Source organism: Marmota flaviventris, chromosome 1 (assembly GCF_047511675.1).
Source record: "Marmota flaviventris isolate mMarFla1 chromosome 1, mMarFla1.hap1, whole genome shotgun sequence".
NCBI classification, from domain to species: Eukaryota; Metazoa; Chordata; class Mammalia; order Rodentia; family Sciuridae; genus Marmota; species Marmota flaviventris.
Genome location: NC_092498.1, coordinates 157,852,510 through 157,878,765, shown reverse-complemented (window position 1 = coordinate 157,878,765; position 26,256 = coordinate 157,852,510). Strand labels below are relative to the sequence as shown.

At 40.5% G+C, this 26,256-nt stretch overlaps 1 protein-coding gene across 4 annotated transcripts in view; it reads left to right on the top strand.

Annotated features, from left to right (window-relative positions):
- The first annotated feature begins 3,276 nt into the window (after positions 1–3,276).
- Positions 3,277–26,256, top strand: part of Crkl (CRK like proto-oncogene, adaptor protein) — a 42,613-nt gene continuing 19,633 nt past the window's right edge. For all 4 annotated transcript variants that reach the window (XM_027924241.2, XM_027924238.2, XM_027924239.2 and 1 more), the window contains exons 1-2: positions 3,277–4,096; positions 15,173–15,638. In XM_027924241.2, coding sequence (XP_027780042.1) covers positions 3,786–4,096; positions 15,173–15,638 — 777 coding nt within the window. In that variant the 5' untranslated portion in view covers positions 3,277–3,785. The remainder of the gene's footprint in view (positions 4,097–15,172; positions 15,639–26,256) is intronic.

The following is a 26,256-nucleotide window of genomic DNA, read 5'->3' as shown; positions in this document are numbered from 1 at the left end:
ATTTATTTTTGATACCAGGGAGTGAACCCTGGGGTACTCTACATCCCCAGCCCCTTTTTTACTTTTTATTTTGAAACAGGGTCTTGCTTAATTGCCCAGGCCGATCTTGAATTTGTGATCCTCCAGCCTCTGCCACCCAAGTAACTAGTAGCAACTGGGATTACAGGCTTGTGCTACCATGCCCAGCTCTGAATTAACTATAAAAGGGGTACTTCATGGGATTTTGGTTAGATTAAATAAAAGAAGATTCTATGAAATTTTGTGACCTGAAAAGCACCACATAAATTAGGTATTGAGTTCTTTAGTTAAGTTAAAGATGACTCAAATTTTGAGCCTGTGAATTAGAAAAACAGTGATGCTTTTGACAGAGAAGGGGAAAGTAATAAACTAATAAGCCTTAGTTCCATTTATATATAAATTACACACGCGCGCGCGCACGTGTGTGTGTGTGTGTGTGTGTGTGTGTTTACTGGGGATTGAAGGGGGGGGCACTTTACCACACCCAACCACATCCCAGATCTTTTTGATATTTTTATTTAGAGACAGGATCTCATTAAGTTGCTAGGGGCTGGCTTTGAATTTGCAATCCTCCTACCTCAGCCTCCCAAACTGCTGCAATTACCGTTATGAGCTACTGTTCCTGGCTACCTATCATATATATTGAAAATACACTTATTATGTTAATACCTGAAAACAATTATAACCTCCTTACCTTTAATTAAACTAAATTTTCATTTTTCTCTGGCTTCTTCCTATCTTTATCCAGCTACATTAAAAAATATTTAAGTATGTATTATGTGCTAGCACTGTGCTAGGCACTGGGAATCCAAAAGATTATAGTCTACCCCCAAGATGCTCAGGGTTGTAGCTCATTGGTAAAGTGCCCCTTGGTTCAATCCTCAGTACAAAAAAAGAAAAAAAAAAAGGTGTGGGGCTGGGGTTGAGGACCAGTGGTAAAGTGCTCATCTAGCATGTGCAAGGGCCTGGGTTTGATCCTTAGCACCACATATAAATAAATAAAATAAAGGTATTGTGTTCAACTACAACTAAAAAAATAGATATATAAAAATTATTTTTTAAAAAGTGATAAGAATTAATTTAGGCTGTGACTACAGTGTTGTTGGCACAGTAATCACAGGTGTGATTTTTGTTCTATTTTTAGAATACATGTGTTTGGAGTCACCAGAGAGGTGACCCCTAGAATATTCATGATGATTATGAACCTGCCAGAGAAGCTATAGAGAAGTGAAGGACTGAGCATCTGTACTTAAGTGACTGGAGACAAAAATGCTATGGAAAGATACTGAGAGGCTGGGGATGTAGTTCAGTGGTATATTGTTTGCCCGGCATACAGGAGGCCCTGGGTTGGATTGCCAGCACTGCACAACAAAACAAAACACACCGAGAAGGTATATTTGGAAAGATAGAAAAAAAGTTATGTTAGTGTCACAGGAACTTAAAAAAAAAAAAAGTCTTTCCAGAAAGGAGATTTTCTAAGCACATAAGGCCAGGTCAAAGAGAATGATAATTTTTATGGAGATTACTGACAACCTTCAAAAGCCTAGTTTTAGTTAAAGCAAGGATAGAAGCCAGATCAAGAAGGTGGGCAAAAAGTAGGTGATGAGGAAATGGTAAATCTAGCTGTGAAAAGGAGCTAGAAAATCAAGTGGAAAATTTTCTCCCCATCCACGGAAAGATCTGCTCACACGTTAAGACTATGGAGGTAGAGGCCCAGGGAGAGAGTGAATAATAGTGGAAAACTCTTACGTGATGCTTAATATGTGCCAGGCACTATTCCGAGCACTTTTCATGTATTAGCTTGTTTAATACATTTACTTCTACTTAGGAAGTGAGTGCTATTATTATGGCCAAGATGAAGCAAAGAATGATTTAAGCTACTAGTCCAAGTCATCTAGCTAGTCAACTGACTAAACCAGGACTTGAACTCAGTAGTCAGCATCAATGTTATTGGTATTTAAATTGCACCTGAGATTAATACAATATGAAAGCATCTTTGTGGATTCACAAAAAGGCACTATACCCTGACATTTCCCTTTAATTTACCCTAGAATGGACATCACCTATCTTCCTACAGTCTAAAATGTGTTGAACCTGGGGGATGCCAGTGGCCAAAGAAGTTTCATTGGCAGAGGGATATAAGTTATGATTTGGTTCTCTGGCCTCTTCCCCTTTCTGGGCACTTTCTTTTTTTTTTTTTTTAGAATTTTAATATTTATTTTTCATTTTTCGGTGGACACAACATCTTTGTTTGTATGTGGTGCAGAGGATCTCTGCATGCCAGGCGAGCGCGCTACCGCTTAAGCCACATCCCCAGCCCCTCTGGGCACTTTCTTGTCTGTCCAATTCAGGATGTTTATTACCAATAATCGGGCACCAATGACCTGATGATTTTCACAACTTCAGTCATTCAACAAATATTTGAGCATCCACTTAGGGCCAGGCATTGTGCAAAACAGATAAGAAATCTGGTTTCTTAAAATTTAAGTTCCAGTGGGGATTGAGGGAGGAGACAGTTAGGAGGGCATAGCTGAAGGTGCGTAAGTAAGGGTGAATGGGAGAAAATTAACTGAGGGAAGCAGGCAGAATCCGGAGCAGGCGAAGCCTTCAGGCCACTCCCCAGAGGCGTTTGTATTTTATTTGCAGCGATTCAGAGCCTATAATGGACAAGTTATACCAGGCTGTAGACTCGTGAATGCAATCTTCGCTTTCCCCATCCCCCATTTGTGCCAGCTGGGTCACCTAACCACCCGGGTCCCTTAGACTATTAAACCACCTAGAGCACGCTCCATTCAGTAATCTAGGGGTCAGCTCGCTCCCGGGGTCATCTCCTCCGTGAGCAATCTCAGCCCTTTAGGGCCTGTCCGCCCTTGAATGTCCCTTTGGCCACTCGGTCGGCCAGGTCACCTCAGTTCCACGCCTCCCTGGCCCGCGATTCGGCGAGCACGTTACGCTTTGTTCCCAGAAGCAGGTTTTCGGAACGCCGCTCCCTCTCGGCTCCAACTATTTTCCTGCCAACGCTGGGAGACTCCTCTGCGGCAGCGCCCCCGGCGGCGCACCGAGGCCCAGGAAGGGAGTGCCCGCGGTCAACGCCTCCTTAAGCCTCCTCCCGGAACGCGGGAGCGGGTGCTAGAAGCCCACGCCCCGGCCACCGCAACCGTGTTGCTGATTGGTTATGACGAGCGACGTCACGGGGAGGGCCCCGACGGCCGCTGGGAGCCGGGGTCCCGCGCGTGCGCAGACAGAGTGCGCTGAGACGAGGGGGAGGTGGCCGGCTGCTTCTCCCGCGTCCGCCATTTTGTTGCTGTGGCTCTTGGGAACAGGCTGGGCAAAGCCGTCCCGGAGGCGCCACGCTCCCTGGAGTCCGGTGCTTCGTGGTCGGCGGGTGTCAGTGCAGACCCGTACGGCTGCGGAGCCGGAGCTTTCCAGGTTGCGATCCACTGGAACCACCCCCGGTACGTCAGACAGCCCAAGAACCCCAGGGCGGCCTCCGCTGCGGCTCGACTTCGCCCACCCGACCCCGGGCTCTGCCCTGCATTCCCTGGGCCGGCTCTTTTTGTGAGGCGGCCCCGGAGCAGGCGGGCGGCGGCAGAGGATGCTGCGAGCCCGGAGCCGAGAGGCAGGTGCTGGCCCGGCCCTCTAAGCTTGCCTAGAGGTGTGCCGAGAGGCCCCTTTCTCGGCCCCAAAGCCGTCTGCCGGGCAAAGGCTTCCAGAACAGGCGAGAGCAGCCGCCGCCCCGACTCGCCACAGAACCCCGGCCGGGCACCATGTCCTCCGCCAGGTTCGACTCCTCAGATCGCTCTGCTTGGTACATGGGACCGGTGTCTCGCCAGGAGGCGCAGACCCGGCTTCAGGGCCAGCGCCACGGCATGTTCCTAGTCCGCGACTCCTCCACCTGCCCCGGGGACTATGTGCTGTCTGTATCCGAGAACTCGCGCGTCTCCCACTACATCATCAACTCTTTGCCTAATCGCCGTTTTAAGATCGGGGACCAGGAGTTTGACCATTTGCCGGCATTGCTGGAGTTCTACAAGATCCACTACCTGGACACCACCACCTTAATCGAGCCAGCGCCCAGGTACGCGAGCGCTTGGGGTTCCCGGGCGTGCAACCGGCCCGACTGCTGAGGAGGGTCGAGAATGGGCTCTGTTGAAAAGAGTGTGTATATAAGGGGCAGGGGTGAATCGATTCTGAACCAGAAGGCGTTTCGAACGAACAGCTTATCTTAGGATCTGGGTCACTGGATGAACGGATGCTTTTTAAACACATTTAACAGTGATTGCATAGTCCCATGCATACCTTTTTTTTTTTTTTTAATAACCCTGTTTTGGCTCGTAGACTTCTTTAAAAAGATTGCCGCTGCATGCCTTCTCCCCATCTCCCCGAAAATTCTTATACACACGTTTTGCACACCATTCAGGGTTCTTGAACCCCCAACAGAACTCACAACTACAAGGTTAAGAAATGGACTACAGCCTTTCAAACAATTGCTTTATTGTTCAAGAATAATAATAGTAATATCTTTATCTGAAGTATCAGAACTATTTATTGATATTCTGATGCAGGTTTGAAGCGGGCCAGACACCTCTTTTACTACACTTAGAAACGAAAACGTGCATTGGTTTCAGCAATGACATTTTTAGGAAAATTTGTATTTCCTCCCCAAAGGTGAACCATTACGAGGCTAAACATCATTTTGGTTAATTACCAAGATGGAGTGGCACTTATTCTTTTACTAGTTCAATTTCATAAATACTTCCTGTATTGAGTCTAATAGCCTAACAACTATTTTAAAGCTAAGAAAGAACTGTGAGTGATACTGACCATCAGGCTTTCTTTTTTCCGAGTGAAATATGTTATTTTATTTGATTATTTGCTTCAATGGGTATCTTATCAACGAATTCTTTTATTTATACCAAACGTCAGTTGAAAAATTACCTAGAAAATTTTTTAAATTAATTTCTATGGTGCTGGGGATCAAATTCATGGCCTGGCACATGCTAGGTAAGTGTTCTACCACTGAGCTATGTCACCATCCTAGAATTTTAAAATAAAAGGTATTTTCCTGCTCAGTGTCTTTCTTAAAACATCTAATTAAAAAGGATCAAAATAGATTTTTTAGGGTGAGATTCGCAAACAAGGTATTATTCTGAACTTTAACATTAAAAATTATTATAATTAAGAGCACCTATTGTTTATTTGGGAAAGAACTAAAGAAGAAAGCCATGACTGTATTATAGACTTAAGATTAACTACTGATCTAAATAGACTTAAAAAAAGCGGGGGGGGGGGGGGGGGAGTGATTGTAAGTCAAATTCTGTATAACAAAGACTAGGACACCAAGAATCTGACTGGTGAAACTTGGTCTTAACAGCTGCTGGTAGGTGCTATCAACTTTGAGCACAGTGTAAATCCTGTATGAGGGATTGGAGAGAATATTAGATCCACTGTAATAAGATTGGTAGTATATTTAAGAAAGTTGCTTCCTCTAATTTGTTAAAGTGAATTATGTAATTAATTTCAAGTCTTTATTAAGCCATGCTGTGTGGGAGGCATGTGCTTACATTGAGGTGACAGATCCTAAATACTGCTGTTTCAAAAACTGAAGTAATGGCTTGATCCTCTTATAGAAGGAGGAAAAGGAATATGCTGCAGTGGCATCCCACTACCCACAAAATCCAAAATTATCCATAAACATGTCTTCTCAGATATCAGATATAATTTTCTTTGTCTCTTTTCTTCTTCAGTGAAGCTCTACAAGGCTGCCCACCCATTCCCTGTTAGTTTTCCTTACCTGCTTATACCTTTTTTGTACCTTTGCTGGGATACTCCTCATTGCCTCATTCCACTTTACTTTAGTGTCCTCACAAATAATAGGGTTTTTCCCTGATCCTCCTCTTCAAATTCGGCTTTGTTTCTCCTCTATTCTGTGCTTTCTGCCCCAGACATATTGCTGTTTTTCATTTTCACTGATAACGCCGAAGATGGTCACGATTCTGATTGAATTGGACCCCATTTGAATTTACTTTGTCATACTGAATTATTGACATGCCACTTCCACGTCTGAAATTTGGGAATAGATTTAACATTTAGAATAAAGCTAGTGGTTAGTATATAAAGCTAGCCTTAGTATAAAGCTAGTGGTTAAGCTGGGCAAGGTGGTATACACTCATGGCTGAGGTGGGAGGGTAGCTTGAACCCAGAGGTTTCGAGATTAGCTGGGGCAACATAACCTTGCAAGATGCCCTATCTCCCTCTCCCTTTTAATTTTTTTTTTTTTTTTTAGTATTTGGGGTGGAACCCAGGGTTGATGTACCACTGAGGTACATCACCAACCCATTTTATTTTTTTTTATACTGATCTCACTAAGTGGCTCAGGCTGGCCTGCAACTTGGAATACTTCTGCCTCTGAATAGCTGGAATTACAGGTGTACACCACCATGCCCAGAGAGACTGTCTCAAAAATATAAAATAAAAATAAAGCTAGTGGTTAGTAGAGCCTTGGCCAATAGAAAACTTAATGCAATGCTTCTTTATATCCCAAACAGGATAAATTAAGTAGTTTAACTTTTCAGGTATCAAAACTGAGCTTTTTTTTAATATTTGTTTTTTAGTTGTAGTTGAATACAATACGTTTGTTTTATGTATTTATTTTATGTGGTGCTGAGGACCAAACCCCGGGATCTCGCACACTCTAGAGGAGTGCTCTACCACTGAGCCCCAGCCCCAACCCCCAAACCTAGGCTTTTTAAAGTCAGAGTTTTCTTGTCCTTTGGTTAATAGTTTTTTACATTTATCTATGGTATTCTTATTGTATATTTTAAATTATTTAATCTCTGAAGAGTGTCATGTTGGATAGCTTTTGTTGTTTTTGAATGAATCTGAAATATTTTCATTGTGCACATTAGTGTGATTTTTATATGGTTAATCAGTTAATAAACAGAAATCCTGTGGTGATTTTTTTCCCCTTCATTTTGGGCACACAACATTTTTAAGATTTTGTTTAGGGCCCGGCATGGTGCCATACCTCTGTAGTCCCTCTTGCTTGGTAGGCTAAGGCAGGAGGATAACTTGAGCCCAGGAGTTGGAGGCCAGCTTAGGTAACCTAGACCCTGTCTCAATAAAAAGGGTTATGTTTAAGTTGTAGTTGATATTCACCTAAGCTCTAGTTTTTTTCAATATGGTCTGTTTCCAATCAAACAATGTTTCAAAAGGTTTCTGGGTGAATTGCTTGGGTTTGAAATACATTTCCCCTGGTTTAAAAATTTGAAAGTGTATTTTGTATAGCTTACTTTGCTTATAAAATTTTCCAGTTCTAAAGAATGAAGATAAATGCAAGCTAGGAAAAAAAAATTTTTTTTTTGACAAAAATTTACCATTAAAAACAGGGAATTTGGGCTGGGGCTGTAACTCAGTGGTATAGTGCCTGCCTCACTTTTGCGGCACTGGATTCAATCCTCAGCACCACTTAGAAATTATTTGTAAATAAAGATATTGTGTCCATCTACAACTTAAAAAAAAAAAACTGAGGGAATTTGATCCTTTATAAAAATCATGTTTTGTTTTGTTTTTTTGTCACTGGGGATTGGATTTGGGACTCAATCATTGAGCCACATCCCCAGTCCTATTTTGTATATTATTTAGAGACAGGGTCTCATTGAATTGCTTAGTTCCTTACTGTTGCTGAGGCTGGCTTTGAACTTGTGATCCTCATGTGTAAAGTACCTGAAGCTATTTGGTTTGTGACTTTCTCTTGTTTAAGATTCAGATCCAGAGAATTTTTATGTAAAGGTTTTCAATTTTAAAGCAGGGCCTGATGGCTAACACCTGTAGTTTCAGTACGTGGAAGGCTGGGGCAGGAGGATCATTTTGAATATAGGAGTTGGAGACTAGCCTAGGCATACACCCAGTCTCCAAAAAAATATAAATATATGTGTGTACATATATATACACACGTGTATATATATATATATTACGTACATATATACACACAAACATACACACATATATATGTAAATTTTTTAGTTGTAGATGGACACAGTACCTTTATTTATTTATGTGGTTCTGAGGATTGAACCCAGTGCCCCAGGCATGCAGGGCAAATGCCATACCACTGAGCCACAACCCCAGCCCATATATATATATTTATATTATTAACTTTAATCTGAACTGTTGGACTAGATTATTTACAAGTATCCTTAAGACTAAAGTATTTTCGTTTTTCTGGTAAGTAAAGTTAGGGCCACCAGTCTAGTCAGCTTGCCTGGAATGATAGCTAAGCATGTGAAAATAGCATGCAAGAATAAGGAGGTGAAGAGGCTTGGAAAGTGTACCATGTGGCACATAATGTTTCTCCTTTTATGTTTAACAAACTAAAGTTAAGTATTTGGAGTGCCTGAGCTTTTGTAATCTCAGAAGAAAAGAGAGATCCCAAAACTACACTCAAGGCATATGGGAGTAAACCATGGTTTTTGTCTTTGAGAAGCTATGTCTATTGAAAAATTGAAATAGAATGCCATAGGAGGGAGGTCAGCTTTGCATAAGGGGTCAGAAAAGACTTGAAAGAGGAGGTACTCTTTCAACTAATTCTTAAAAATGAGAACCAAGTATATGAGGTGGAAGAGTCGTAGCAGTGCCTGCTGGGAAAGGCATAGAGTTGTAATTAATGTGAGTGATGGACACTAGGCAGGAAAGATAAAGCTTAACTCATAAAGGGTCTCCTGTGCCTTGTAAATAAGTTTAACAGTGAGAACCATCTAAGTTTCTAAAAATAATTTGTCATGATCAGCTTTATTGGTTTTTTGTTGTTGTTGTTGTTGGGGTTTTTTTTTTTTTTTGGTATGTGTGTTTATATGTGTGCGCCCGTGTGCCCCCACTGAGGATCAGTTTTACTTTTTAGAAACTTCTATGGTTTGGCGCTGGGTAGGAGACTGTCTAGTGGATGGGGCTAATTAAGGGCTGTTATCAGAGAGGGTCCATGAGAAGCTGAACTGAGATCAACTGTCCTGGGAATGTAAAAGTGGTACCAACAGCCTTTCTGGGATAGTGTACACAGAAGGTAAGAGAAGAATAGTATGACTTCAGAGAGAACTGAGTAGTGGTGCCTTTGAGAGAAAGGATTAGAGTGAGGGGATTGATTGTTTCCAGTAGGAAGATTTTTCTTGAGGAGCCTACACAGAGCCAGATGTTATTTAGCAATGGGGACTGAATAGATAGATTTGGGAATGAGCTGAGGAGGAGGAACTGTGAAAGGTGGTGGACAGTTATTAGTAGTGGCCTTGAATGCTCTGGGAAGGAATGGAGGGGAGCAGGGTATATTAAATGCCACTGAGGTAGCTGGGGGTATAGCTCAGTGATAGAGTATGTACTTAGCTAGAATGTAAGAGACCCTGTGTTCATTTCCTAGCATCAAAAAAAATTTTTTTTAAAGATAAATTCCAATGAATGGTAAAGAATGGTTACCTAAAGCAATTAATTAAAGAGATAGTTAGCCTTTTTGGAATTGATTCTTCCACCAAGTGTTTTCGAGGTTTTTTTTTGTGTGTGTGTGTGGTGCTGGGGATTGAACCCAGGGCCTTTTACATGCAAGGTAAGCACTTTGCCAACTGAGCTACATCCCCAGTCCTCGAGGGTTTTTTTTACTGTGAAATATTTTGTACATAAAAGAATGTATGTGTGGGGCTGGGGTTATGGTTCAGTAGTAGAACACTTGCCTAGCATGTGTGGGGCACTGGGTTCCATTCTCAGCACCACATATAATTAAATGAATGAAATAAAGGTCCATCACAGTTTTTTAAGAAAATTTTTTATAAAGAATGTATGTGTGTAATAAAATATCTTTATCACCCATATATTCCTTTTTTTTTTTTGGTACCAGGGATTGAACTCATGGGTGCTTAACCACTGAGCAACATCCTCAGCCCTTTTCTTTATTTTTTGTTTGGAGACAGTCTCACTAAGTTGCTTAGGGCCTCACTAAGTTGCTGAGGCTAGCTTTGAACTTGTGATCCTCCTTCCTCAGCCTCCAGAGTTGCTGGGATTATAGACACGTATCACCGCACCCAGCCTGTGTATTCCTTTTGGTATACTGAGGATTGGATCCTAACTTTACCACTGAACTATGTCCTCAAGCCCTTTTTAAATTTATTTATTTGCAGTGCTGGAATCAAACCCAGTGTTTGTACACACAAGACAAGTGCTCTACCACTGAGCAACATCCCCGGCCCTTTTTATTTCTTATTTTGAGAAAGGGTCTTGCTAAATTGCTCAGGCTGAACTCAAACTTTCAATTCTCCTGCCTCAGCCTTATGGGCACTGGAATTATAAGCGTGTGCCACCACACCCAGTGGTTATTATTATTATTATTATTATTATTTTAAATTTTTTATTGTTGGTAGTGGTTATTATTATTATTTTTAATACTTTTTAGTTGTCAATGGACCTTTATTTATTTATATATGGTGCTGAGAATCGAACCCAGTGCTTTTCACATGCTAGGAAAGTGCTCCACCACTGAGCCCAACTTCAGCCCCTATTTTTTTTAAAGGATTATTTAAAAAGAAAAAGAATATGTGGCAAGGACACACATAGTCTGCAAAGCCCAGAATATGTACCATATGGTCTTTCACAGAAGTTTTTCGACCTTTAGAAAGCCTGGGCCAGCAGAGCTCTTGCTCTGTGCCTGTGAGAAACAGCAGTGTGCTTTGTGGTCTGTAGGGGGACCGAGAAAGGAACATTTGAACCTTTGGGACTCAGGTTTATTTCTAATGCAGAACTAAATACATAATTCCCTCTTCAATGACTTTCAACTTTAGGGTGGGGCTAGTCTTTTTTGTGCATCACCTCCTTCCTTGGTTCTCCTGGCCCTTAGCAAAAAACTTGAGGACCCCTGGATTCTGTTGACTTCTATCATGATAGCCTAGGTGCTTTTCTTTTCCTTCCAGCCCTACTTCTGTTGAATTATCTTCTTTTTAGTACTAAAGATTGAACCCAGGGGAACTTTACCACTGAGCTACATCCTCAGCCCTTTTTATTTTGAGATAGGAGCTCACTTAGTTGCTGAGGCTGGCCTTGAACTTGTGATACTCTTGCCTCAGTCTTTGGAGTTGCTGGGATTGATGATAGGCATGTGCTGCTGTGCACTAAATTGTCTTTTGAGATCAAGACTTGGTTTCAAGTCAGCACGTAGTAGGACCAGTGAATAACTAGGCAAATAGATTTTATTAGTTGATTAGTCCCCACTGAAGCTGTAATATTGATCTATGTTTAGAACTTCTTTTTTGGGGTCGGGGAGGCTGAGTTACATCTTCTATCCTTTTACTTTTTATTTTGAGAAAGGATATAACCAAATTGCTTAGGTCCTCACTAAGTTGTTAAGGCTGGCCTCAAACTTACGTTTTTACCTCAGCCTCCTGAGTCCCTGGGATTATACACATGCACCACTGTGCCCTGCTCACAGTACTGTTTTTGTGGGGGTTTTGCTTTGTTGTTGACAGTGCTGGGGATTGAACCTAAGACCTCGTGCTTGCTAGGCAAGCACTTTTACCTCTAAGCTACATCTGCAGCCTGAACTGTTTCTACCTGTACAAATTAATTATAATAAAATATCCTTGGATAAGTTCTAAGATAGAGCTAATTGTTCCTGTAGTAAATTGTCTGAAATCTGTGATACTCAACAAATTTCACAGACTTTGTGGCTCTTGAAATAGGAAGAGGGATATGCTTTCTGGGTGTGCCTGTATATGTGCTAGTTAGGAATTGTTGGGAATATTTCACATACATTATGGCATAAATTCTCATGCACCTGAAAGAAGTAGTTTGTCAGGCTAGGATTGTAGCTCAGTGGTAGAGCATTTGCCTAGCACATGTGAGGCACTGGGTTCAACTCTCACCACCACATTAAAAAAGAAAAAAGGTATTATGTCCATCTACAACTAAAATATTAAAAAAAAAAAAGAAGAGGAAGAAGATGTAGTAGTAGTTTGGTTAGGAGTGAGGACTCTAGGGACTACCACTGATGGTAGTGGTAGAGCGCTTGCCTTGTACATGTGAGGCACTTGGTCCTATCCTTAGCACCACATAAAAATACAAAAGTATTGTGTCCATCTATAACTTAAAAAAAAAAATATTAAAAAAAAAAAAGAATGAGGACTCTAGAATCAGACTGCCTGGGTACAAATCTAACCTCTGCTTTGGCTTTCTCATCGGTAAAATGGGGATAACAGGGCTGGGAGACTGAGGCAGGAGGATCATGGGTTCAAAACCAGCTTCAGTAACGGTGAGGCACTAGAAAACTCAGGAGACCCTGTCTCTAAATAAAATACAAAATAGGGCTGGGGATGATGCTCAGTGGTCACGTTCCCCTGAGTTCAATCCCCAGTACCCCCCCCCCCCAAAAAAAATCTATCTACCAGGATTGCTGCAAGGATCAAATAATGTCTTCAAAGGCTGCAAATAGTACCTGGCAAAGATAATAAATATTAACTCTTTTTACTATTGCTACTGTTACTACTTGTGCTATCCATTTTTTCCATGGACTGATATTAAGTAGTGGACCCTTGATTAATAAGAAACAAGGCCTTTGAGGTGCTTGTAAAACTAGTTTTTGCATTAAAGAATGATGTAAGTTTTGGGTGCTGAGGCTGTAGCTCAGTGGCAGAGCGCTTGCCTGGCATGTGTGAGGCACTGGGTTCAATCCTCAGCACCATGTAAAAATAAACAAATAAAATAAAGGCATTCTGTATATCTACAAAAAGAAAGGAAGAAATAAATAAATAAATATGTAAGTTTTGCACATTGTGAAGGCCGCTTTTTTGGAAAGAGTGTGGCATTATGTACCAAACTGGGGATTGAACCCAAAGGTGGTTGTACATGATGTGAATAAAAGGTTATAACAGAGCGTGTGTGTGTGTGTGTGTGTGTGTGTGTGTGCGCGCGCGCGCGCGCACACGCACATGACGTGTAATTTGAGCCACATCCCCCAGTCTTTAATTTTTTATTTTGGGACAGTGTCTCCCTGAGTTGCTAAGGGATTCTCCTGCCTCAGCCTCCCAATTTGCTGGGACTTATAGGCATGTTCCATCTTGTCTACAACTGTTCTTATTTAATCTGGTAATTTGAGTTTCCAGAATCTGGGATTTACAAAAGGTATAGGGAAAATAATGCCCAGTACTTGGGGTATAGTTCAGTGGCAGACTGCCTGGTTAGCATGCCTGAGGCTGTGTGGGTTTGATCCCCAGTACCAAAAAAGAGAAATAAGGGGCTAGGATTGTGGCTCAGCTGTAGAGCGCTCGCCTAGCATGGGGAGGACCTGGGTTCAATCCTCAGCACCACATAAAAATAAAGGCATTGTGTTGTGTCCATCTTTACCTAAAAAAATAAATATTAAAAAAGAAATAAAAGGAGAGAAAAAATAAAATAATGTACAAAAGGGTTTGTAACATTTATAGTTAAATAGGGAGAATTAGGAAAACTAAATACTCTTGGATGCTTCATTGAGTAGGCCCACAGAATGGAATGTGATCATGATGAAGACCAGAAATGTGTGGAGATATCTGTACTGTGATATTAGGCAGATAAACCACAGGTATATACAGAACTCTATTTTAAGAAAGCTATAAACTGGGCCAGTTGGAGTTTGGGAACGGAGAAGATGGGAAGGATAATTGAAGTTTCCTTGGGGCAGAAACTACAGGTTTGTTTCTCTCTCTTTCCTCTCCTTTCCATGACCCTCTCTTTGGGGGGGAAGGATGGACAGTGCTGGTGATCAACTGTGGTTGCATTTTTGTCACTGAACTACATCCCCAGCTGGTACTTTGCTTTTGTAGTTGACTCTGGGAGTGCTTTCTACAAGGCATTCAACAAATATGTACATGTTGAATCTGTAAGCCAAGTAAAGGTGGTGGTGCTTGTGGACTAATGCTTACCTAAGAATTCTTGGCTTGTGAATTTTGCAGTGAAACTTCATTTTGTTTTGTTTTGTTGTTTGTGTCAGGTTTTCACTATGTTGATCAGCCTGGTCAAATTTCTGAGCTGAAGTGATCCTCCGGTCTCAGACTCCCATGTAGCTGGGACTACAGGCATGTGCCACCACACCTGGCACAGGTGTTCGTTTTAAAGATTAGATGATGGGCTGGGGTTGTGGCTCAGTGATAGAGCACGTGCCTAGCATGCGTTTGAGGCAGTGGGTTCAATCCCCAGCACCACATTAAAAAAAAAAAAAAAACTAAATAAACAAAATAAAGGTATTGTGTCCATCTACAACTAAAAAATATTTTAAAAAAATAAAGATTAGATGCTGGGGATGTGGCTCAAGCTGTAGCGGGCTCGCCTGGCATGCGTGCGGCCCGGGTTCAATCCTCAGCACCACATACAAACAAAGATGTTGTGTCTGCTGAAAACTAAAAAATAAATATTAAAAAAATTCTCTCTCTCTCTCTCTAAAAATAAACAAATTAATAAATAAAGATTAGGTGATAATTCCTTTTTTGTTTTGTTTCGAGGATTGAACTCGGGCACTCAGCCCCTGAGCTGCTTAGTCCTTGCTTTGGCTGAGGCTGGTTTTGAACTCGCAGTCCTCCTGCCTCAGCCTCCCAAGCCACTGGAATTACAGGCATATGCTACCATGCGGGGCTAGGTGATAATTCTTCTACAAGATGGGATGTGTAGGTTACTTTTTTTAATTTGAAAAGCATATAAACCCTTTTCTGGAGACAGAGGCCTTTGTAATCATCTTTTTGTGTGTCCAGGGAAGTGTGCAGGATGTGAGCCATTAGATTAGGGCTGGGAGGAAGAGTATGTGATGGTTGTGACAGTGAAGTATATTTTTACATAATTACATATACATGGAGTATAACTTATTCTAATTAGGATCCCATTCTTGTGGTTATACATGATGTGAACAAAAGGTTCTTATAAAATAGAGTTTGTATGTGTATGCTTATGACATGTAATTTGAAAAACCATATTCAGGATATTAACTTTCATTATAATAAAGACTGTAGAAAGTACAATATAACAGAACCTTCTTAACTACTGTGACTTTAGAGAGGGAATTACTCATTGCAAAGAAGAGTGGCTTATTAAATTTGACAGACACTAGTATAGAGTAAGATTTTTGTCTACAGTGATTTTCTCTCTCTCTCTCTCTCTCAAGGTATCCAAGCCCGCCAATGGGATCTGTCTCAGCACCCAACCTGCCTACAGCAGAAGAAAATCTGGAATATGTACGAACTCTATATGATTTTCCTGGGAATGATGCCGAAGACCTGCCCTTTAAAAAGGGTGAGATCCTGGTGATAATAGAAAAGCCTGAAGAACAGTGGTGGAGTGCCCGGAACAAGGATGGCCGGGTTGGGATGATTCCTGTCCCCTATGTTGAAAAGCTCGTGAGATCCTCACCACATGGAAAGCATGGAAATAGGAATTCCAACAGTTATGGCATCCCAGAACCTGCTCATGCATATGCTCAACCTCAGACCACAACTCCTCTACCTGCAGTTTCCAGTACTTCTGGGGCAGCGATCAACCCTTTGCCATCCACACAGAATGGACCTGTCTTTGCAAAAGCAATCCAGAAAAGAGTACCCTGTGCTTATGACAAGACTGCTTTGGCACTAGAGGTAAAATATATTAAGTTTGATCTTATGGGTCTTTTGACATTGGGTTTTTTTTTTTTTTTTTTTTGCTTTTTTTTTTTTTTTATCTTTTTTGGTACTAGGGATTAAAATCCAGATGGGTGCTTAACCACTGAGCCATATCCAGCCCATTTTATTTTAATTTTGAGACAGGGTCTTGCTAAATTGCTGGCTTTGAATTTGCAGTCCTCTTGCCTCAGTCTCCTGAGTCACTGGGATTATAGACATGCGCCACTGCCCCTGGTTTAATTTAGATTCTTTTTTTTTTTTTGGAATCCGGGATTGAACTTCGGGACACTCAACCACTAAGCCATATCCCCAGCCTTTTTTTATATTTTATTTAGAGACAGGGTTCACTGAGTTGCTTAGTGCCTGGTTTTTGCGAAGGCTGGCTTTGAACTCACTGATCCTCCTGCCTCAGCCTCCTGAGCCCCTGGAATTACAGGCATATGCCACCTCTGCTCATTTAAGATTATATTCATGAGAATTAAAGAACTGGGCGATTCTGGAAGATGCATGGTTAGTGTTTCTCCCAGATTCTTGTTTCCTGTTCCTTGTTTCTCCCAGATTCTTAACCTACTTGCTCTTTTTTTTTCTGTTCCCCAAGCTTTATATAGATTTAGTCTCATAGTAGTTGGTTTTCTTTGCATTAAGGAAATTTGATAATTAGATAGAACCCCATTATCTAGAGCAAAATCAGTATACAGATACATAGCCACTTGGTTGGATCAATATTTCTAACATTTGGCTGGATGCCATGGTGTACCCCTGTAATCTCAGTGATTTGGAATACTGAAGCAGGAGGATTGCAAGTTCAAGGCCAGCCTCAGCAATTTAGCAAGGCTCTAAGCAACTTAGTGAGACCCTTTTGCAAAATAAAAAAATAAAAGGCTGGGAACTTAGCTTAGTGGTAAAGCACCCCTGGTTCAATCCCCAGTACAGAAAAGATTTTCTAACATTGTGATTAGTTGAGAAATATGAATAAATATCTTTGATTCTATCTTCAGTTAGGCAGAGGAATGTTTAAAAATATATCATTCTTCAGGCTGGGGATGTAGCTCAGTGATAAGAGTACTTGCCTAGCCTGTGTTAGGGGCTTCAATCCCCAGCACTGTAAAAACCAAACAAAATATGTGAGTCCTAAATATTTATTGCTTGTTAAAGATTTTGTAATTTATAGCAGGAAATAGAACTTGAACATTTTAATTACTGAGTCATTTTCTAAGTAAATATTAACTGCTATTTATTTTGCTTATTTATGGTGCTGGGGGCTAAGTCCAGGGCCTCACACAACAAGTAGTCCACTACTGAGTACACTCCCAGCCCACATTAACTACCTTTTCAAAAAGACTTCTAGCTGGGCATGGTGGCACATGCCTATAAACCCAGTGATTTGGGAGGCTGAGATAGGAGAGTCAAAAAGTTGAGGCTAGTCTCAGCAACTTAGTGAAGCCCTGTTTCAGAATACAAAATAAATAGGGGTGGGGATATAGCTCAGTGGTAAAGTGCCCTCTGTTCACTCTCCAGTATCAAAAAGATTAAAAGATGATAAAAAAAGACTTCTGCAGCAATGACACATGCCTGTAATCCCAGCAACTCTAGAGGCTAAAGCAGGAAGATTCCAAGTTGGAGGCCAGCCTGGTAAACTTAGCAAAACCCTGTCTCAAAGTAAAAAGGGACTGGGGATATAGATACAGATCAGTTAGTGATAGAACGCCTCTGGGTTCAGTGCTCAGTACCACAAAAAACAAAAAGGGTGAGGGGAGGTTAGATGTCAGAATTCCCAGGTCTTTCATATATTGTTTACCTGGGAGAGATCTTTACATCCCTGAGCTTCTCTGCCTTTACCTATAAAATGCAAATTACTATAAAATAATGTATGCAAATTGCTATTATTGCTATCCTTAGTAGGCTGTTGTAAAGACCACATAAAATGATGCTTGTGAAAATGTTGTGTAAACCAAAATGTTGCTATATACACACACACACACACACACACACACACATACATACACACACATAAATCATTGTGGTATGATTATAATGAGTGCTCTTCTTTAGCATTATCAAATTACATATGTGTTAGAGAAATAGATTGTTAGTAACTATTCCCTGTGTATTCATTTGAAGGTCAAAGTAGGGAAGGGTTCAGAGAGTCCTGGTGCATCACAGTAGGGTAATATAATGGAGCCAGTCGCTTCAAGAAAGCAAAAGTTAAACCACAATTCAGCCTGCATACAGAAAAAGTTAGCTATAATTTGTTTTATGTGTATTTTTCCATTGGTTGTCCTCAATTTTCTGTGGAGCATGAGTAATGTCTGAATGAACTATACCTGAAACTTTGTTTCAGGTTCAGTGATTATAGCCCTCTCCTGTTGGCTGTAAGGAATGAACAAGCAACAGGGATCAGAGACTGGGAAGGACCAAGGGAAAAACAGGAAAAAATCTAAAACAAGCTGCTTCCACACAGATAGTCCTGAGCAGGCCTTCTTCAGCTTTCTTACCCCCACATAGACCTGTCTTTATATACATGTATACCTCTGGCCTGGTCCACATTTCATAACCTTTGAATATATGGATGCATTCGACACTTAATATCTTCCAGTTTGCTTTGTGGTTTCAGCTTTTTGAGGCATTTTCACATCTCTCATTTTAGCATGGGATTCATAGTAGGTGTGACTTGTGTGTTAGACTGCTGATTGTTGGCATACTAGGGTGAGAACCTTGAGGTTTGAGGTGCTCAGTCAGAATTTTATGCACAAGGGTGTTGTAGGGATGAAAACCAGATATTGTCAAGATCTAAACCTTGATGAGTAGGTAGGTAGATACCTAAGAGGCCCAGAAGTGAGAGCCTGATTAATAGTGTATATTTTAAGATAACCCACATACTTGGCCATCACACAGCTCTTCTAGTCTCTCAAACCTGAGAGAGGTCTCCACACACCTGTGCCCTTATGACACTAACCTAATCATGCAAGTTTTATAAGGGGCCACAGTGTTTCACTGAGTGTAAATGGGATCCAAGAAGTAGTCTTTTGCCATACTCCACTTAATGGTATTTTTCTGTATCTTTAAATGAGATTTGGCTATAACAAATGTTTCTATAATTATGTTATCTTCTGCCACTATGAAGATAGTGATGTCTCTCAGATCCTGTTTAAAACAACTTTCTTGGGAACTGATGCAATTAGGTTACCAGGAAAAGTATTAAAATGAAAATGAGTAACAGTGACACAAGTAGGACAAAATGTGCCAGTAATTGAAGCTTCCTTATTCCCTTGATAGTATTTACAAAGAAGAAGGATGGCTTAGGTGAACTGTATTCCTTGAATTATTTCACAAACTTTTTTTTCCCCATAAAACTTGACTCTTGTAAGAATCTTCCTTCAAATAGTGAGGGATTTAAAAACGGGTCTGTGTTTAGCCATTTTCTTTCTTCTTCTTTTTTTTTTTTTTTTTGCTGTTTTCAAGAAATGAGTTGATCCAGTTATTTATTTGAAAGGGAAATCATGATGACCTGTGTAGGGTAAATTGAGGTGGGCGTCTCACATACTAATCCCAGCGACTCAGAAGGCTGAGGCAGTAGGATTGCAAATTTAAGGCCAACCTCAACAATTTAGGTCTTAGGCAACTTAGTGAGACCCTACTTCAAAATAAAAAAATAAAAAGGGGATCATTGACCAACAGAAAATGCTTGGAGGAAGGATGCTGTTGTTTTTTAAAACAAAACAAAACTGTAGTCAAAGTTGCATTCCCTGACACTGAAGAAGCAAGGTGATTAGGGAGATATTGTGGAACTGTGTTCAAGTCCTGGCTCTTACTTGTGTAATCTTGAGCAAATTATGTATAAGGCTAACGTAACATATTTGTTGGTTGGTACCAGGGATTGAACCCAGGGGCACTTTACCACTGAGCCACATCCCCAGCCCTTTTTTATATTTTATTTAGAGACAGGGTCTTGCTGAGTTGCTTAGGGTCTCACGAAGTTTCTGAGGCCGGCTTTGAACTCCTAATTCTCCTGCCTCCTGAGCTGCTGGGATTATAGGCATGTTCCACAGTGCCTGGCTTGAAGTGAGTTTTGAAGGATGAATAGAAGCTAGCTGGGTAAAGTGGGGGAAGGCATTGCTGGGAGGGAAGAGCTTGCATGAAAGTGATTAACACCACTGAGTATCTGTAAGTAGGTCAGCACATTTGGGCATGCCTGGCAAAGGCCAGAAGTAGCAAAAGACAAAGCAAGGAAAAGTGGGCTTTTGCCATACCACATGAGCTGAGGAGATAACAACTTTCTTGCCTTCATTTGAGAGATGAAGCCACCAGTTTCCCACAACTGATGGAAATTCCGAAATTTGTAGGCAGTTTGCCTTTTTTTTTTTTAATATTTATTTTTTAGTTGTAGTTGGACACAATACCTTTTATTTTATTTATTTATTTTCATATGGTGCTGAGGATCGAACCCAGGGCCTCGTACATGCTAGGTAAGTGCTCTACCACTGAGCCACAACCCCAGCCCTGGCAGTTTGCCTTTTTTATTGATTGATTTTTAAATTTACAGCAGATCCTTGGTTTCCCTGTAATAATATTCTCACTGGTATTCCAATATGCTTTCTGACTGAAGAAGAAATTTCTTAGTATCTTTAAAATTGTGCTTAGTCTTGGGTACCCACACTCAAAGAGTGTTTATTGTATGAAATTTTTGTACCCAAGTATCTAAATTGAAAGTGGGTTGGTGCTATGGGTTAAGGGAACAGTTGATGATATGAGCTGGGGGTTTGCAGGAATCAAAGTCAGTGTAACAGATTCTGTGGAGGGAGAATAACAGTTACTTAGGCAGCAAGTGAAACTTTAAAAATAATTCAGGATAGAGTGATATAAATCAAGAAAAACAAGTTTGTCATCCCATTCCTTATCTTCCACCCCCTGTACTGGGGATCAAACCCAGACAGAGGTGCTGTACCCTGGACTACATCATTATTCTGAGACAGGATCTTGCTTAGTTGCTGAAGCTTGGGACTCTCCAGCCTGAGCCACCCTGGTTGTTGAGTTTACAGGCACATGCCGCCCTACCTGTCTAACCAAATTTAAAAATCCTTTAGGTCATTTAGCCATTTTCGTAATGAATTTTATCCATTGGCACTCCAGTCTCAACTTGGACACCTTCTAAAACATTCACTCGTTAGAGCTTTATGAAGTGCTGATTTTGAGGCAGGCTAGGAGCTTGGGATACAGTAGTGAACAAAACCAGATTTCTGTCCTTGTGGAACTTCTTGTATTTATAATCTCATAAGGTAATTTGTTCTGAATTGTATGACTCCAGTAGTTAACAAGTTCTTATATTCTACAAGTTCTTGCCATCCAAAACCATTCCCTTTCTTAGCCCAGTGTTCTTTTTGTTTGTTTTTTGGTACTGGGGATTTAACGCAGATGTGCTTTTCCACTGAGCTACATTCCTAGCCATTTTTATTTTTTATTTTGAGACAGGGTCTCCTGCCTTAGCCTCCTGAGTTTGCTGAGATTACAGGCGTCACCACCATACCTGACTTAACCCTGAACTCCTAGGCTCTGGTTATCCACCTGCTTCAGTGGGCGTATACCCATCTTTAGTGATTGGACTTAAGTCCATGATCTTACAGTTGGCCCTCTTGAATTTTTGGGTTGTTTTGTTTTGTTATACTATCTGTACACCATTTATGAATCTTTTGTACTCCTGATTATGTCGTGTAGCATATTGATCACACCCCCTTGATTTTGTGTTCCCTGCAGGTTTTGTAAAATTAATCATTTAGATTTTGGTACTAATGTCCTTTTAGGCAGCCTCACCTGACTTATGTCACATATGTATGAAAAGACAGGTGAGGTTGGTCTGCTTGAGCCTATACTTCCTTACTATACTTCCAGACTCCATTTTCCATCCTCAGTCCTCACAAACCGTCTGTTTGATGATCACATCCAGAATTTGTCCAATTTTTATTTTAGGCTTTCCAGTTTGTTTTATAGAATTTGTTATATTCTCTGTTTTGACATGAGCCAAAAGAGAGCCCTTCTGCCAGTATCCTATGATGTAATTTCTCTGTGGCAGGAGACCAATCTTAGGCTTTTATTCGTGCTTGCCGGTGTGTTTGGCCAACACTTCAAAGATATATCCGTCCTTATCAGTCTAAGAGCATCCTTTCATCTGGGTTTGATTGATTGATTGGTTGATTCTAAGGGTTCTTTGTATGAACTTACCATTGTCCTTAAGATACTTGCTCTTTGCTCCCCTTGGAGTCACATTATGATTGAATTGTTGAAATTTCTTGTTGGATTGTCTTTGCCCAATTTAAAAACCCTTAGCCATTGTATTGCATGTGAATCTTTGTCTTTTTTTTTTTTTTTGTACTGGGGATTGAACCAAGGGCAATTTCCCACGGGTCTACATCCTAGCCCTTTTGAATTTTTTGCAAAGTTGCTAAAGCTGGCCTCGAACTTTTTTTTTTTTTTTTTTTAAATAGTTGTAGATGTACAGCATGCCTTTATTTGTTTAATTTTTAATGCAGTGCTAAGGATAGAACCCAGTGGCTCACATGTGCTAGGCAAGTGCTCTGCCACTGATCTACACAGCCCTAGCCGTTGAAATTTTGATCCTTCTGGTTTAGTTTCCTGAGTTGCTGGGATTATAGGTGTGCTCCACCTAACTGGTGTCTGAATCTTTTGAGTTTGGCTTTCCAAAGTTCTATAGTATAATTTCCTTCACTACTGGCCTGGAATTCTTAGTTTTCTACTTACCGATTAATGTTTCATTTGTTGGAATTAAATTTACATTAGCAGGCCTGGGATGCGTGCAGCCCAGGTTCGATCCTCAGCACCACATACAAAACAAAGATGTTGTGTCTGCCGAAAACTAAAAAATGAATATTAAAAAATTCTCTCTCTCTAAAAAAAAAAAATTTACATTAGCAGTTCCTTCATTGCTGCTTCTACTTACTGAGATGAAGTAGCCTACAAAGCAAATTTAGATTTCAGTGGTACTGGGTTTTTTGGTTTGTTTGTTTTTCCTCACAGGGATCAACGTGATTTCCTTAAGCTGGGTGACCTTATTTCCTATAGTATTTTAGGTCTCTACAAGATGATTATGAAGCATCCCTAGGGGCCCATTCATGATCATAGCCTTCTTACAGTTTTTTTGTGCTTTGGTTTGGTTTGGTACCAGGGATTGCTGCTGAACTACATTCCCAACCCTTTTTATTTTTTGTGTTGCCCAAAGCTGGCCTTGAATTTGAGCTCCTCCTGTCTTAGCCTCCCCTGTCCTTGGGTTGGGATCACAGGTGTGTGATACCACACTCAACACATACAACTTTTTAAGTGAGAATCTGAGAGTCAGGCATGGTGGCCCAGGCCTGTAAATCCCATCATGTCAGGAGGCTGAGGCAGGAGGATCACAAGTTCAAAACACTTTAGCAAGAGACCCTGTCTCTAAAAGGTCATTATGAAGCATCTTACTCATCCCTAGAGGCCCATACATGATCACCCTGCCTCTAAATAAAGTACAAAATAGGGCTGGGGATGTGTTTGTTGAGTGCCCCTGAATTCAATCCCTGCTGTCCCCCGCCCCCAAACAAAATAAAAGAATAAGAATCTTCAGAAAATCCTTCAGAATTTAAGGTTCTAGGTGTTTTTGATTGTTTGTTTAATATTTTACTTTTTAATTGTAGTTGGACACAATACCAATTTAGTTTTTATGTGGTGCAGAGGATCGAACCCAGGGTCTTGCACATGTTAGGCGAGCGCTCTACTGCTGAGCTAACCCCAGCCCCCTTGTTTGTTTTTTAAAGAGACAGAATCTTGCTATGTTGCCTAGGCTGGTCCTGAACTCCTGAACTCAGGAAATTCTCTTGCCTTAGCCTTCCAGTTATCTGGAGCTATTGGGTGTACAACACTGTTACCTGGCTCTTGTGGGTTTGGTTTTGTTTTTGGTGATGGGGGTTATTTTTTTTTCATGTTTTTAATAACACATTTTTCTTCTAGCATATCATATTCTCAATGAGTTATGAATCAGAGATAGTGGTAGGTACTGGGGCTTTAATCCAGGGGCAGTCTTATCACTGAGCTACATTCTCAGCCCTTTTTATTTTTTATTTATTTATTTTTTTTATTTTGAGACAAAATAAAAGTTGGTGAGGCTGGTTTTGAACTTATAATCTTCCTATCTCTAGCCTCAAGATCAGATATATTTTCCCCAGGATGAGAGAGAATTATTTTTAAAAGATTTTTGTTTCTCTTAATGTGTAAATTGGGTGAAAATACCATGAAGTTGGGACCCTACATTGTTTCGGGCAAGGCCTGTTCCAGCCTAGTCCGATCATCCATTCATTTATTCATTCTTTCCTTCTTTTTTGGTACTGGGGATTTAACCCAGTAGTGCTTTACCATTGAGCTACATCACCCGGCCTATTTTATTTTAATATTTTGAGACAGGGTCTCACTAAGTTGTTTAGGACCTGATTAAGTTGCTGAGGTGGGCCTTGAACTTGCAATTCTATCTCTGCCTCCCAAGTAACTGTGATTACAGATATGCACTACCATGCTTTGTCAGTTTAGTCCTTTATGCTGACCTTCTCTGTTTTCTGTATCTGGTAATAGCTGTTGGGTAAGAAGAACCATCAGCAAGGGATCTCACAGTTTATTTTCATTCCAGTTCCAGGGGCAGGTGGTACCAACCTCATTTTTTTTTTTTTTAATACACTTAGAACTTGAGATTTGTATCATTTACTGGCAGTCTTCCAAGTAGTATGTGGCAGAACCCCGATTGAGCCAGTTTTTTGTTCGTTTTGTTTTCTTTCTCTTCTTGCAGTGCTGGGGTTTGAACCTGAGCCTCACACATGCTAGGCAAGTGCTCTGCCACTGAGTCCTCAGCCTTCCAAGTAGGATTACAGGTGTGCACCATGGCACCCAGATCATCAATTCTTTGTTTGGTATTTTTAAGCAATTTTCAGATGTAATTCACATCATATAGTTCATCCATTTAAAACAACAATTCAAGATTTGGCATGATTTAAAATGTGTATTAAAACACTGAGAAGGCAACCTACAAAACAGAAAAAGTATTTGGAAGTCATATCTGACAGAAATTTAATGTTTAGAATATGTAAAGAACTCCTAAAACAAACGTGCTGGGGTTGTGGCTCAGTGGTATAGAGTGCTTGCCTAGCATGTGTGTGGCACTGGGTTTGATTTTCAGTGCACATAAAAAAAATAAAATAAATATAGGTATTGTATCCATCTATAACTAATACAATTATTTTTTTTAAAATGGGCAAAGGACAGCACCGTGGTGCATTCCTATAATCCCAGCAACTTGGAAGGCTGAGGTAGGAGGTTTGCAGTTTTGATGCCAGCCTCGGCAATTTCACAAGACTCTGTCTCAAAATAAAAAAAAAAAAAATGCAAAGGCTAGGAATGTACCTCCATGGTAGAATGCCCCTGGGTTCTGTTCCCAGTATTGTGTGTGTGTGTGTGTGTGTGTGTGTGTGTGTGTGATGAACTTTGAGTTTCTGTGTCTCCATATGATAATTCCATATTGTTTCAGTTAATGTGATTTCATGTAATAATTTTGAAATCTGAAATTTTTGAGTCCTCCATCTTTGTTGTTGTTTGCTTCTGAGAAATAGATCACTTTGTTGCAGGTATTTTTATTCTTTTGGATTATTATAAATGCAATTGTTTTCTTACTTACATATATAGAATCATACCTGATATCTGTATGTTGATCTTGTACCCTGCAACTTTGTTGAGTTTGTTTATTTTTATATTTTTCATGTGCAATCTTAGGGATTTTCTGTATATAGGATTATGTCCTATGAATAGAATTAATTAAATAACTAATTCGTTCATTGCAGTACTAGAAATTGAACCCACCAACACTGTTATCACTGAGCTACATCCCAGCCCTTTTTATTTTGCTAAATTGCTAATACTGTCCTCAAATTTATAATCCTCTTTCTTCGACCTTCAAAGCTGCTGGGATTACAGATATGCACCACCACTCCTAATTTCACTTCTTCCTTAAAACTTTTACATTCTCTTGCATCACAGCATAATGTCCTATGATTCCTTTGACCTCTGCCTCATTCTAAAATAAAATTCCTGTTTTCACAAGAACTGTTAACCAGTAAGCAGCCCTTTTGAACCTTGAAGGATAATAGAATTTATTTATTTGGTTCTGGAAATCAAAACCAAGTCTTTGTACATGCTAGACAAGCATTTTACCACTTAGCCACCCATTTCAGCTCCGATATTAGAAATTTTGAGGAAGAGACCCAGTTTTTAGTATTAAAAACAAGTTAGAGAGCTGGTCATGGTGATATATACTTATAATCCCAGCAACTTGAGAGGCTGAAGCAGGAGGATTGCAAGTTCAAGGCAGGCTTCAGCAACTTAGCAAGGCACTAAGTAACTTAGTGAGACCTTGATTCGAAATAAAAAGTAAAAAAGGACTGGGAATATATCTCAGTGGTAAAGTGCCCCTGAGTAAAGTGCCCCTTCAGTACAAAATGAATAAATAAATGCCTGTTAGAGCTGGTGTGCCTGTAATTCCAGCTATTGGGAAGACTGAAGCAGGAGGATTGCA